The 15,036-nt window shown below is 45.0% G+C and overlaps 1 protein-coding gene across 1 annotated transcript; it reads right to left on the reverse strand.

Annotated features, from left to right (window-relative positions):
* Nucleotides 1-8,849: 8,849 nt before the first annotated feature.
* Nucleotides 8,850-14,181, reverse strand: DMRT2 (doublesex and mab-3 related transcription factor 2). The gene is made up of 3 exons (XM_032427482.1): nucleotides 13,657-14,181; nucleotides 11,984-12,086; nucleotides 8,850-9,907 (listed from the first exon to the last, which is right to left on the reverse strand). Exons 1-3 carry the CDS (start codon nucleotides 14,179-14,181, stop codon nucleotides 8,850-8,852), a joined length of 1,686 nt encoding a protein of 561 aa, XP_032283373.1.
* Between the last annotated feature and the right edge of the window lie 855 nt (nucleotides 14,182-15,036).

The raw sequence follows: 15,036 nt of genomic DNA on the forward strand, positions 1-15,036 counted from the left end.
TCATTTAGTGCTCTGAATATATCCTGCCAGTCCTTTCTGGCCTGCCAGGTCTCTGTGGATAGGTCTGTTGCCAATCTAATGTTTCTAGCATTGTAGGTTACATATCTCTTCTCCCGAGCTGCTTTCAGGATTTTCTCTTTGTCTCTGAGACTCGTAAGTTTTACTATTAGATGTCGGGGTGTTGACCTATTTTTATTGATTTTGAGAGGGGTTCTCTGTGCTTCCTGGATTTTGATGCCTGTTTCCTTCCCCAAATTAGGGAAGTTCTCTGCTATAATTTGCTCCATTATACCTTCTGCCCCTCTCTCTCTTTCTTCTTCTTCTGGGATCCCAATTATTCTAATGTTGTTTCGTCTTATGGTATCGTTTATCTCTCGAATTCTGCCCTCGTGATCCAGTAGTTGTTTATCTCTCTTTTTCTCAGCTTCTTTATTTTCCATCATTTGGTCTTCTATCTCACTGATTCTCTCTTCTGCCTCATTTATCCTAGCAGTTAGCACCCCCATATTTGATTGCACCTCATTAATAGCCTTTTTGATTTCGACTTGGTTCGATTTTAGTTCTTTTACTTCTCCAGAAAGGGTTTCTCTAATAACTTCCATGCTTTTTTCAAGCCCAGCTAGTATCTTTAAAGTGATGATTCTGAACTCTAGATCTGACATCGTACTAATGTCCGTATTGAGTAGGTCCCTGGCAGTCGGTACTCCCTCTTGTTCTTTTTGTTGAGGTGATTTTTTCCATCTTGTCATTTTGTGCAGAGGAGAATAGATTAATGAGAGAACAAAATGCTAGCAGGGTAACAACGTCCCCAGAAAATATACTCTAAACAAATCAGAAAAGACCTGAAGCAGTGGGAAAAGAAAGGGAAAGAGAGAAAAAAGAAAAAGAAAAAAAAAGAAAAGAAAAGATAAAGATAAAAACAAACAAAAACAGAACAGAACAAAACAAAACAAAAAGAGAATGTGATCAAATATGATCAGGCTGGTATATAGATCAGTGCCACACACTAGATTTGGGGTGCATTTTGGTCTGTTAGAAGAAAGTGCCTCCCAAAATTTTAAAGAAAGAAAAACTTATATATGTACAAAAATAAGAGTTGATATGATGAAGGGATGGAATATGACTGTAAAGATGGAAATTATAAAAAATTTTATAAAAGGGATTGATAAGAAGTTGTTTGAAAAAAGAGAGAAGAGGATTTAAAAAAAAAAGAAAAATGAGAGAATGTGATCAGGCAGGGGAGTAGAAAAAAAGCATACACTAGAGATTTAGGGTATATTTTGATCTGTTAGAAGAAACTATCTCAAAATTTTAAAGAGAGAACAACTTATATATATATGCCAAAAATATGGGTAACTACTATGAAGGGATAGAATATGACTCTAAAAATGAAAAATAAAAAAGTTTTTTAAAAAAGGGATTGATTAAGATGTTGGTTGAAAAAGGGAAAAAGAAAAATTCAAAAAAAAAAGAAAAAGAAGAAAAGACAGTTAAAAAAATAATTAACTTTGAAAGACTAAAGAATCAAGGTAAAAAAGCCATGGATTCTATGTGCAGTATTCCCCTAGCGCTGGAGTTTTGCCGTTCTCACTGATCGGTAAACTTGGTCTTGGCTGGCTGTTCTCGCTGATCTTCTGGGGGAGGGGCCTGTTGCCGTGGTTCCCAAATGTCTTTGCTGGAGGCGGAATTCCCCCGCCCTTGCCCGGTCCGGGCTAAGTAATCTGCTCGGGTTTGCTCTCGGGAGCTTTTGTTCCCTGCAAGCTTTCCGTACAACTTTGGAGGCGGAGAGTGAAAATGGCGGCCTCCCAGTCTCCGCCCCGGAGGAGCCAAGAACTCAGGTCCCCGCTCCTCAGTGCGCCCCCAGAGAAAAGCCATCAGTCACTCCCGTCTCCCTGGTCTCCGGCCGCACTCCGTGCTCACCCGGCCTGTGACCGAGCATTTCTATCTGGCACCCGACCCCGGGTGGAGTCTCCAAACCCAGCAGATCCCTGCGGTGCGCTCCCGCGCCTCTCCTCCCGTGGGAGGAAGGGGAGTCTCCCCGGATCTGCTGCTTGTTGGGTCCCTGCTGGAGGAGCAGTGGCCCGACTGTGCTGCGGATCACGGTCTATGACAACCCCGAGCTGAGAGCCCACGCCTGGGCTCCGTCTCTGCAGCTGGCTTCCCTGCTCCGATACCCGGGAGCTCTGCCGCACTCAGGCACCCCCGGTCTTTCTGTGACCCCGAGGGTCCTGAGACCACACTGTCCCGCAAGGGTTCCACCCCCCGCTTAGCCACCGGAGTGACGTCCCTCAGTGGAGCAGACTTCTAAAAGTTCCGATTTTGTGCTCCGCGGCTCTATCACATGCCAGAAGCGGCCGATGGAGGCCCCTCCCCCGCCGTCTATCCTCCCAAATATCACCTCGGATTCACTTCTCCGCACGTCCTACCTTCCAGAAAGTAGTCGCTTTTCTGTTCAGAGAGTTGTTGCTATTCTTTTCTTTGATCTCCTGTTGAGTTCGTAGGTGTTCAGAATGGTTTGATCCCTATCCAGCTGAATTCCTGAGACCAGACGAAATCCAGGTCTCCTACTCCTCCGCCATCTTACTCCGCCCCCCTCTCCCCTTCCTTTTAAGAGCCAACCTGTGTGCAGGGAATAGAGACAGTCAATCATTCTCTGCATGCAGCAGAGGTGTGGGGACCACTGCTGACTGTTTCTAGGTGGGTAAATCGACCTAATCCTGGAGCTTAGTATTAGAGACCCATCCCAGAGGTTAGTTTTAGAGATCAACTCAAGAAGTCTCCTTGCTCCTGGATATAAGTCCTTCTTATTATAATCATAATCAGTAATAAAGGTAGGTAAGGTATATTCTAATCTCAAATGCCAACTCTTTTGTCTTATTTCTTTTTTTTTTTTAAGATTTTATTTATTTATTTGACAGAGAGAGACACAGCGAGAGAGGGAACACAGCAGCGGGAGTGGGAGATGGAGAAGCAGGCTTCCTGTCGAGCAGGGAGCCCGATGTGGGACTCGATCCCAGGGCCCTGGGATCATGACCTGAGCTGAAGGCAGATGCTTAACAATTGAGCCACCCAGGCGCCCCTCTTTTGTCTTATTTCTTGATCTAACTCCAGGCATATAATAGAGGTGCTAGTTTTTAGGCTCCTCAAACATCCATAAGTAAATACTTGGATAGGGCGCCCCCGGCCAAGGATGCCTGTTAGAGGGGTCCCATATCAGGGCAGAAACTGTTCTGTTCTAGCAACTCCGTTCTACTGTCACTTGCTGGAAGCAGCCAAGGGAAGTGTGGCCTTGGCCAGAACACTGCAGTGGACCAAAAGGTCTGACAGCTGGGGCTGTCAGTCAGTTATGCTTGCCCAGTAGACTCCCTTTCTCATTCTTTATCTCAATTGTTCTCACAACTCCAAGAAACCCTGTGTGTGTGTGTGTGTGTGTGTTACTTTATGAAGTTAAGACAGATTTCCAAATATTTCTACATAGAGATACAGCCAGTCATACAGGTAACATTTTTATATATGCAAATATATATATTATATAATATTATATATATTACATATATAATTATATGTAATTATAATTACATATGTATATATTACATATACACATATAATATATATATAATGTACATATAATAGATATTATATAATATACCCATTACATAGATATATTTATATATAAAAATTAAATGCACTTAACATTTACATAAAAAATCTTAAAAATAGATTAGACCAGGGCGCCTGGGTGGCTCAGTTGGTTAAGCGACTGCCTTCGGCTCAGGTTATGATCCTGGAGTCCCTGGATCGAGTCCTGCATCGGGCTCCCTGCTCGGCAGGGAGCCTGCTTCTCCCTCTGACCCTCCCGCCTCTCATGTGCTCTCTCTCTCTCTCTCTCTCTCATTCTCTCTGTCTCAAATAAATAAATAAAATCTTTAAAAAAAAAAAATAGACCACCCATCAAGTCATGTTATATACTGGGAAAAAAATTCCCCAAATTTCTGTCCACACACACAGAGATGAAATTAAACTTTTTATATGGCCACTTGCCAATCTTACACAGAATTTATATGAGGAACAAAAGAGTTAATAAATGTGAATGTGCTCTGTAACTTAGCAGGCACTATGCACATTCTAATTATTATTATGCATGAACAGTTACCATCACACCAAATGCTAACCTATTTCCAGCTAGCTCTATCTCTAAATGTGTTTAGATATAACAAGTTAAAAACCAAAAAAACTAAGGGAGGTAGAGTATGATAAAAGCTTGGTACAATCATTAAAATAAATACAAGCGGACCAAAGTTTATTATTTCAGGATCCAGCCCTCTAAAGAACTATCAGCCCTACAAATTGGATTCTAGAAGGAAATAAGCCTGAATTTACAGACCTAGAATAGGAATTAAAAAAGTTAATCCAAAAATAAAAATCAGGTAGGCCAGTAAGAATTCTAGTCCCAGATGAAAACCCAGCCTTGATACTAAGCAATGTCATTATTCTACAGGGAATTGTGGATTCTCTTTTCTTCTTTATCTTGACCCTCAGCCATTTCTTTCGTCTTTAGTACTCCTGAGACTTGGGAGAAGGAATTCCAGAAAGTTTCTTAATACAAGTTAATACAAGTCCTTCATTTCACAATTGGAATTAAGTTTTTAAATGCAGACGATGTGATAACACAAGCACTTAAAGCACATCAAAAAGTGCACATCTGATATTGGAGCCTTGGGGCAGAGTGGTGTTCCCTTGGGAAGGAGTAGAGATGGTCCACACACTGGGGGCAGGGGGGTGGGGGGGTTAGGGTGGGATGGATGTATACTCGAAAAAAATTGAGTTCCTGAAGATGGGAAGAAGGTGAAATCAGGACATGAGGACTGAGTGAAGAGATATTTGCACATCATGTTCACAGCAACATTATTCACAAAAGTCAAAAGATGAAAGCAACCCAAGTGGTCATTGACAGATGAATGGATAAACAGAGTGTGGTGTATACACACAATGGAGTATTATACAACAGTAAAAAGGAAGGAAATTCTGATGTATGCCAGAATATAACTGAACCATGAAGTGATATAAGCTCTTCACAAAAGGAAAAATACAGAATCGTTCCACTTAATATGAGGTAACTAGTGTAGTCAAATTCATAGAGACAGAAAGTAGAATGATGGTTTCCAGGAGCAGTGGGGAGGAGGGAGTTATTGTGTAAGGAGTTCAGAGTTTCAGTTTTGCAAGATAAAGAGTCCTGGAGATGGATGGTGGTGATGGTTGCACAACAGTGTGAATATATTTAATATCAATGAACTGTACCCTTAAAAATGGTTACAATGGTAAATGTTATGTGATGTATATTTTACCACAGTTAAAAAAAATATTTTTTAACCAAACTAAAAGATCTTCTAGTTTTAATAAAGGAGAGAGGGAAGCAATTTGTCTTCTTTAGGACTATGCCTAGGTCTTGTCCTACTTTTTTTCTGCCACCAAACGGTTAAAAAAGGATTTTCTTTCAATTGCCTTTATTTTATTTTATTTTTTTAGAATAGTTTTAGGCTCAGGGCAAAATTAAGAGAAAGGTACAGTGATTTTCCATATTCCCCCCCAATCCCAACACACACATAGCGTCCCCCAATAACAAATCTCCCACCAGAGAGGTACATGAGTTACAACTGATGAACCTCCACTGACGCTTCATAATCACCAACGCCCATTTTACAATGTGATTCCCTCTGAATGTTGTAGAGTCTGCGAGTTTGGAGGGAAATGTTTTTTCAATTATTCACATATATTAAATTATTTATGATAACTCCATTGCATTAGAACTCAAAATCCACAGAGGAGTATATTAAATGTGCACTGAAATAACAGAAATGTAAACATTTGCTCTCAAAGTGCGGGCTGGAGAGCAGCAACACCAGTATCCCTTGGGGTTTTTTAGAAAAGCAAAATCTCAGGCCCTTCCCCAGACCTACAGAAAATCAGAATCTGCATTTATCAAGATCCCCAGGTGATTGTCCATTCAAGTTCGGGAAGCACTGTTGTAAACTATCTATGACTACAAACTGAGCAAAAAATCATAATGTTTGACCAGTTGAGATGGAAGGAAAATATGTCATTAAAGCTGCATTATTTTATTGTGAGTTAAATGGAGGAAAAGGTCCATGTTTTATTCTTCTTTACATTCTTAAAAATAATGAAAGCCAATCCATATATTGCCTTGAACATAAAAAATGCTTAAACTGAACCACAAGTTTGATTTGATATGTCGATGACAGTGTTCTTGGAAGATTCTACAGAATCAAACAGCTTTGATCAAAGTGAAATGATGAGAAGACACAACAAGCCAAGCACAAATATTGGAGTGGCTGATCGTAGGTTTGAAATCCCAAGAACTCATCATTATAGCAGAACTGATGCAGGATATAATAATAATTATATGACTTTAAGTATTGATCCTTATAAATGTTCAAGAACAATAAAATTCTGGTCACTGGTGGGGCACCTGGGTGGCTCAGTCGGTTAAGCATCTGACTCTTGGTTTGGGCTCAGGTCATGATCTTAAGTTCCTAAGACAGGAGCCTTGTGTGGAGCCCCTCCTTGAGCCCATCCTTGAGCCCCTCCTTGAGCCCCATGTCATGCCTGCATAGGGCTCCATGCTCAGTGGGGAGTCTGCTTCTCTCCCTCTGCCCTCCCCCACTCACATGCTGGCTCTCTTTCTCTCTCTCTCTCTCAAATAAAAATAAATAAATCTTTAAAAAAAAAATTCTGGTCACTGGTAATGTGAGAAAAACCACTAATATCCACAACCAACTGTATTCACTTAACGAGACTAAAATGATAGAGGACAGAAAAGATGTCCCAAAATGTTCACTGAACACAAAAGGGAAAAAAATTGACCCATGTAAGTATTTAAATTATTAAAATAGAGTAAGAAAGAGAGGAAATCCATGTTTGGATTAAAAAAGCCTTCTCCATGGGATTTTTTTTCCCCTTGGGATTTTTTCCCATGGGCTTATTGTGATGTGTTTCCTGCATTACCTCTGTGGTACTTAGGCTGAATGCTAAGTTTACACTTCACACTGGACACAAAAAAGTAAATTCCTGATAAGAAGATAAAAATTAACAACTATATAGATAAAAAAGATGATTGGAGGAGCAGGAGGGGTGAATGAAGTTAGATTCTGTCCCAGACACCAGGGCATTCGTGGCTGGAAAACATATTTCCACTTAATGATGATAATCTCCGTCATAGTGAGCTCTGTCCTCTTTCATTTTCTTTCCCTCTGGCAAACTTCCATTTGCTCTGGCTTTTGCAACAGTAAGAATAAGTAAATTTGACTCAATCAAACCAAATATTATTTTACAAGAACAAACTGGAAATCAATCTAAGGCTTGGCTTGTTGTTTTTGAAATCGATTCTAATTTTAAGCAACAATTCAGAGAACCCCTGGAGGTTTACATGAGCTCATCAGTAGCAAAATCATTTTTAAGTAATTTTAAATGTTTTCCAGAGCAAGGAAGAAACTCTTTAAACTGCCAAACCTCTTGGCACATTCCACATGCCCCAACGAGTGTTCTTGTTCCCCAAGTGAGAGGAGAATTGGAAGTAACAACTCCATTGCAAAACTAAAGGTGGGATGTTTGGCTCCCGATTTTCTGGGTTGAAATGACGAGGCATCTTAGAACTTCATTTGGGGTCCACAGATGAGGTCTTCAGAGATAAACTTAATACTGCCATAAATGTCTTACTCTCACTTTATCAATCACACAGAACAATAGTTATTAACATTTTATTGAGCAAAACTATAGGGTAATGAACTCAAAAATGGGGGGAGTGGGGTTAGGACTCAAGAAGTCACCCTCAGGCTGTGATAAATATCTGCAGGCTTAGGCAACTGTCAGCTGAAGCAATTTGAATAGCGATTTTGTTTAAAGCTACACTGAAAGCCTTTGGCACTGGTGACAATGTGGGAGCAGCAAGCTGATCCCTGCACACCAACGGGTCGTGACTGTGCCCACCTCTCAATGTCTGCTGTCGCCAGTCCTTAGGAAACAGTGAAATAACAGAGCTGAGAGGAGTTCAACCATACACTCTCATGGTTTGAACCAACCGCACCTGACAAGTGAACCTGCTCTGTGACCCCTTGCCACCTAGAAATCATAGAAAGTTCAATCTAGGAAGGAAGCTTGAGGCCCCAAATACACATCTCATCAGGAAAGGAAACCAGGACTCAGAAAGCTAAAAGACATCCATCCCGAGAACTCAGGTCATCATCTAAATAAGATCTTAAACTTGATTTTCCCGCAAATTAATTCCCCTTTGTCCAATCACGTAAAATTATGATTCTAGAGACATGCAAACCTGTTCTATGTTCTCCTTAAAGCTATTTTTGCCTCAGTCTTGAACAGCTAAATTTACATGCCCTCTAAAATGCAAAACTAAGGCACTATAAGGTATCTCCCGTGGCCCCCAGTGAACACTGAGAGCACTTGAAACTACACAGAATCACAGAAAAATACAGAATATATTTCATGGACACTGGTTTTTCATGTAGACAGAGACAACTAGGTGCTTCTGCAAATACTGGGTCTTTTAGAAGACAGTGTCAACTTTATTGCTTTTTGAAATGCTGTGTAAAGCACAGAACTTTACAGTTTGCACATAAGCAATTTCCATCTTTAAATATATTTATGTGAGAAAAGGTACATGCATATGAATAGATATAATTTTTTAAATCATCACCATTTACATTAGAAATTTCTTTATACAAACATCTTAGCTTTTCTTCTTTAAAAAAAAAATTAGCAACTGGTAAGACCCCTCTGAGATGGCAGAAAATCCAGCTTTCTGTGTAAGCAGCCTTTCACTGAGAGACGTGAGTGATGGCAGATGAAGGCCTCTTAAGAATAGACTCAACAGAAAATGACAGCGGTTCATTCACAGAGAGTTTTGTTCCAACTTGTTTGGCTACGAAAAGGTCTTTGGCATATCTGTCTATTGTAAATGTGTACTTCTGGTTCTCCTTGACTAAACATTCTCTGTGTTTCTTAGGGCCCTCTTCAAAGGCCTCTTTGACAAATGGTGTTTTCAACTCAGGACCTGATTTGTCATTCAGAGTTTGCTGGAATAATGAGTGGAATGGATTATGTTTAAGTGGCAGAGGGTGCCTGGTGCTTTCTTTGCTGATCTTGGTTAAGATGTGCCCTTGAGCTGCCAGGGAGTCTGAGTCAACAATGGGAGAGAAATTCCGTCTGGGTGGGGAGAATGCAGACCTCTCGGGGACAGCCTGGTGACCCTGAAGGTCACCTCTCGCGGTCTGGACCTCCGGAGCGTGAGGCAGAAGCAGGGAGCCTTCTAGTTTGGGGGGCATCACGTCGTGTTCTGCCACAAGTCCATCCTGGACTCGCACCCCCTTCAAATCCCAGCTGGCCCCAGGCTTCAGGGCTTGAACCGAAGTGGTGGTGTTTAGCAGGCATTGCTGATAGAGAAGAGTGTCGCTGATGGGGCCACACTTGGGCCAAACTAAAAATCTTGAGGACAAGGGATACTGTCTGTAAGTTGTGGCCACACTGACATTGGAAGAAATGAGTTCCATATTCCCAGTCCCTGAATACTGCATGGTTAGGTCAAGGCAGGTGGGCAGAAAATTGCAGAAGTCTTTGTTTGGCGGTTCCACTGGGGTGGGGCTATAGGTGCTTTTGTAGGAGTTATATTCAGGTCCGTGCACCATGCGGTTGGGCAGGAACAAGGCAGCAGCTTGGGACGCTTCCAACATCTCCCTCTCTTTATATTCTCTCTCCAGCATAATGTTCTCCAACTCTTTATCAGCAAAGGCCCGCCTTTTCCGCATCCGGTCACTTACCGGGGGAGGTAGGGGTAAGCTCCCTCCCACGTAAGTCTCGGCTGGAATGGGGCGGTAGCCTAAAATAAGCAAGCATTGCACAGGAGAAGAGATTAACATCTAGGGAAGACAAATCTGGAAACCGAGAAGGCAACAGAAACACTGCAAGTCGGCGGAACAAGAACACTTTACAGTTCCAAAACATTCATCTTTTACACAGAAAGCAAAAGTATAGGCTAGGTTTAAAATGGGTCTCTTTGGGGAGCAGGAGAGCCATATGGTAACTGTCTGTTGTTTCATCATCACAGGCTGAAACTGTAACACACTTCCCAGGCTCCTACACAGTAAGAGACAAGCCTGCTCATCTTGCTTCAGTCAACGCTTTCTTACTATCCATGTCATCTTTTTCCGTTATTAAAAAAGATCTCTATTCCTAAAGCTGATGGCACTGCTCTTTTCTAAAGATGGTTCATTATATACACATTGTTACAGGTGTAGAAAAATCCAAGAAGAACTAGGGAAAAAGAGAAAGTTACAGCAGATTAGTGGGGAGAAAAAGAGAAGAGAGACTTAAGGAAACAGAGAAACACAGAAAATTGAAAAGAGCTGTTAACTAGTCCAGCAGACTCTGCCGTGATTTAACCAGGCCCCACCCCCAGGCTGGAGGTAGGAACAAGCAAACAACAGTAAAGGCAGAGGAGAGACCAGCAGCTATATTGAAAAGAACTGATCTAAAACATTTTCCCCAAGTTCTGATCATGTTGGCCAGATACCAAAATGGTTGAACAAGCAAACATTACAATATAAAGTCAGTGCACATTTTATGAATAAGGACAAAGTTAAAAAAAAAAAAAAAAACGAAGATTAGCATGACATAAATAGAATTCCTGGCAGCATAAAAGTATTTCACTAACGCCAAGCACTGGCTGCTCTCAAATTTGTTTGAAGGATCCATTGTGATTTTTGTTTACATAGTGACAAACCCATCATCCTCATTTGCAAATAAAATAAAATTTGAAAATTAATGTTTCCAGTTCCATGGTAGGTTTTGCCAGGATGTTATTTACTTGAATTTACTATTCCATTTAGCCCTCCCACTCCTCAGGTTGCTTTGGCACCATTTCAATCTATCCGTGTGGTCCCTATGGCTATAAATCTGTTTACCCAGTTTGTAACCAAATTCATTAACACGAGAAACCATTCTAAGGTCAGAAGTATACAGGACAAGGCAAGACTATGAACAAGCTTTAAAACCTGTGTAGAACCAACTCAATTCAGAAGCCACATAAGAAAAAAACAGAATTCAAATATCTACTTAAAACAAAAAAACCTGCTTTTCAACCTGAATCTTATGAAGGGACAGTGATTAGAACAAATATAAACTTTCCTTTATTTACATGGTGAAAGGTGATCAATGTATTACTTATCAGACCAATAAATAAATTCCATCCCCAGTGTTGCTTTTAAAAATCAGCAATATTTTAAGAAAAATCAATGTATCCCCACGCTTTAGAGAAAATGAAAACATGGTAGAGAGACAGAATTCACGCTGTTCAAATTCAACTTCAACCTCCACTTCTCTCGTGTGATTCAAAACCTCTTCCAGATTCTACAATCTTGACTGTCAGAAATGGTAAACTGAGATGTGAATAACCACAATTATGTAGCTAATCCACGGAGGAATACAGTACCGTGAAAAAGAGTGGTATTAGAGGTTGGATCAGCCAGACTAGAGGTCTTTATCGGTGTGGGTAGCTGTTCACCTCCTTACTTGACTTATTGTAGCTCCAAGGACAACCAAATAATTTTTTAAAAATTTATTTCCTTCTTCACTCCACGATCAGGTGGCGGTGGATCTTTGCGCATCCCTCATGCTCGGGCAAATTTCAAATGCACTCCATGTTAACCCCTTAACTATTAAGCAGACAACAACTATTAAGCAGACAGCAGAATTATCGGTGACGAAAACCTCAGGAGGTATGTGAGATCCATTTTCCCACATCCTGATTTCTTCCCTAGAGCAAAACTTCCTAATAAAAAGCACCCTCCCCTCAGACTGCTCCTTCACAGGTTAATAAAAATGCCATATGTGTGAATAATGGGAATCCCTCAGAACTTGGTTTAAAAGGCTGAAGGATAATTCTGCATTGCTTTACCTTCTAAAATGCTTTTGGCCAGCAAACTGGGTGCCCTGACTTGCCTCTGATACACAGCTTTGCGCTCGAAATTATTCTGCTTCCCGGAAAGCCCCTTCTTGTCCTGTAAATACAAGAAACATAATCAACAATGCTCTAAAAGAAATTGTGGGACAGGAAGGAGTAGGAAGGGTTATCAGCAACCCCCCCAGATGTATTTATTTTCCCAACCCATGTCAAAAAATGACTCTAAACAAATTTACACCAGCACCCCTTAATTCCAGGGCAACAAGCTGGAAGCTCTGTCTGAAGCGGCCAACTTCAGTTGATGGGGAGTGGGGCAGATTTTCTCTAGGGCCACTTTGCTAGAGTCACCCCAGATTCATCCCGCAGCCAGAAGTTAGGGGACATCCCACAGGAAGGCAAAATCCACAGTGGAGACCATAGGAGCCAGGCCCTGAAGGAGAGCTGTGGGGGACAACTGTGTCCCAGGCACCCAGAGGTAGGGCCAAGGGTGCCCATGGCCTGCCACGGAGCAGTGAGGCGGAGCTGGTTTCTCCTCGCAGTAGGGCAGGTGCGATGGGGCGCAGGGGGTTGAAGGAGAAGTATGAGGGTACCGGTCTCACAAACTCTCCCGAGCCTGGCCCAAAACACTGGGAGACTGGGATACAGGAAGGCTAGCACCCTCAGACGGAGGGACAAGGGGAAACCCGACTTGGCTCCCTCCCTCACCGCCAGGTCGGTGGTATTCTGGGCCCTTCTACGCCCGCGAGGGACCCAGGAGACACCGGCGAAACGCACCGCAGGCGGGAGCAGGCCCAGCCCAGGGCCAAGGCCACCTGGGGCATCCAGCGCACACTCTCCGGAGCCTTGGGAAACTTTCCAGTAGGGTCCCTGCCTTCTGTGTGTATGGTGATCCACTCCCCACTCCCTCCTCGCCAAAAAGTAAAAGCAAAAATCTTCCCACGCCCTGAATCTGGGAGAGGGGACCCCGCGCAGCCTCCCTCGCTCTGAGCTCTCCGTGCGCAGGAACACAAGGAAACGCGAAATCCTCAGTTCAAAAAGAGCCTCACCCTTAAAGAAAACCCTGGCTCTCACAGCTGGAGCCCCCACGGTGCGAGGCAGCAGGGATCCTTCCACCGGCTCAGAGGTCAGAAGCTTCTGGCTTCATGACCTTGGGCTGCGGGCACCTAACGTCCCAGGCCGTTTTGCTCTCATCTGTAAAGTGGGCAGCACCTTCTGCCTCTCTTAAGTGGCCCGCGACAGCGGGAGCGCGGAGCGCACCACCGGCTGCCTGGTTCTTTTCCCGAGATCCGCAGTGATGGACGATAGAAGCGGTGCACTGCGGCGACCACCGTCCTCCTCCTCCCCCCAGCACCACCAAAATAAACTTTTAACATATAAAAGATAAAAAAAAAAAAGTCTTTCCCGCAAAGTTCCGAGCCACTTTCAAGGCTTCTCTGCCTGCTTTTCTTTTCGGCCAAGTTCCCCCGGCGCTGCCCGCGGCCTCCACTCCACCCCGCCCCGACTCCGCAGGCCACCGTGAGGAGAGAAGTGTCCTCACCACCCTGCCCAGGAAGCGCCTGGCGCCGCGGCCCGGGGACCGGGAGCGGCCGCGTCCCTCCCCGCGCCCGACCCCCACGGCGGCCCGGGTCTCCCAGCGAGGCGCCACCCGGGGCCCGGCGGGTACGCACCTCAGTGGCCTGCTGCCTCCGGAGCGCCACCTGGGCGGCCATGACGCGCTGGCGCTCCACCACCAGCAGGCAGTTGGCGCACTGGCAGTCGCGCCAGCGGCAGAAGCGCTTGTGGCCCTTGAGGCAGGACACCACGCCGTGGTTGCGGCAGCGCGCGCACTTGGGCGTGCGGCTGAGCTTGCGCGGCTCCGCGCCGCCGCCCGCGTTCGCGCCGCGCTCCGGGGGCCCGGCCTGCGGCGGCGAAGCCTGCGGCGCGGGGCTTGGCCCCGGCGGTGGTCCCCGCTGCTGCTCCGGCCGGCCCGGCACCCCCGGGGACGCGCCCGCGTCCAGGCCGTCGCCCTCGTCCTCCGCGTCGTCGTCCTCGTCCTCGTCCTCGTCGTCCTCGCCGTCCCCGTCGGCCGACGGCGGGCTGGGCCCGGGCGGCGTAGGCGGCGGCGGCCCGCGGCCGTCCTCCTCCAGCTCCAGGCTCTCCACGTCGATCTCCCAGTCTCCGGCTGCCGGGCCCGCTGCCGGCCGGCCTGCCATGGCGCACTGCGCTTCGCTCCGGCCTACGCTCAGTCTCCTGCGCTCTGCGGAGACACGAAAAGACCCCAAGGCGCACCCACCGCCGTCAGGCACCGACCCCCGGCCTTGGGCCCCAAGCTCCTGGTCTGTCGCCCCTGGCCCCTTGAGGAGCCCTGTCTCTACACGTCCCTCACATCTGCACCACAGTGCCCTTCTTGTATCTTTAGGGTCCCCAGAAATCCGCAACCCAACAAGGTTTTTATCTATTGATTCTAAGCGCTCTATGAGCACCTGACCTTTAACCACAGACCTCTCTGGCTTTACACCCGCTTTTGGGACAAGTCCCTAGGTAACGCACTGCTCACACACACAAAAGTATTGTGTCCAACTAGGCCGGCCTTGGCTACTTGTCAGGCTTCCCCACACCTAATTAGTATGGCCATGATGAATAGGAAAACGTCGATGGGAGAGTCATTTTCCTTTAGATCACAGGGGCCCTTCAGACCCAGCAAAGTACCATCCTACGCCTCTCAAGTGCCTTTCATCCTCTTACACCACCACAAGGACCCCTTTTTGAGCTTGGAAAGGTCCTTTCATGCCCCCCACCCCCAGCAAATAATCAACTGAAAACCAAAATTTTTCTCCTGTCAGAGCCCCATAAGGACACTGGGCATGGAGCTGCAGATGTCCTTCCAGCCTCAATAGTGCTTGAGCCGCGCAGGGCTGAGCTGCACGGTCTCCGTATACATCGGGCAGGGTTTGCACTCAAAGGCAAGACATGCAAGTAAAATAGAAAAGATAAGAAAAGGTGATTTTGCCCTCCCTGACACCCGGAACAGTATCACAGCACTCACCAAGACTCTGAGGCCCAGGCTA

The sequence above is a fragment of the Phoca vitulina genome, unplaced genomic scaffold, assembly GCF_004348235.1.
Source record: "Phoca vitulina isolate PV1807 unplaced genomic scaffold, GSC_HSeal_1.0 scaffold37, whole genome shotgun sequence".
NCBI lineage: Eukaryota > Metazoa > Chordata > Mammalia > Carnivora > Phocidae > Phoca > Phoca vitulina.

What these genes read in the sequence shown, in the direction of transcription:
- DMRT2 (XM_032427482.1), bottom strand. Translation starts at nt 14,181, where the DNA reads ATGGCAGGCCGGCCGGCAGCGGGCCCGGCAGCCGGAGACTGGGAGATC. An exon ending in GGAGGCAGCAGGCCACTGAG is followed by an intron (nt 12,087 to 13,656) that starts GTGCGTACCCGC and finishes TTGTATTTACAG; the next exon opens with GACAAGAAGGGGCTTTCCGG. An exon ending in GGCCAAAAGCATTTTAGAAG is followed by an intron (nt 9,908 to 11,983) that starts GTAAAGCAATGC and finishes TGCTTATTTTAG; the next exon opens with GCTACCGCCCCATTCCAGCC.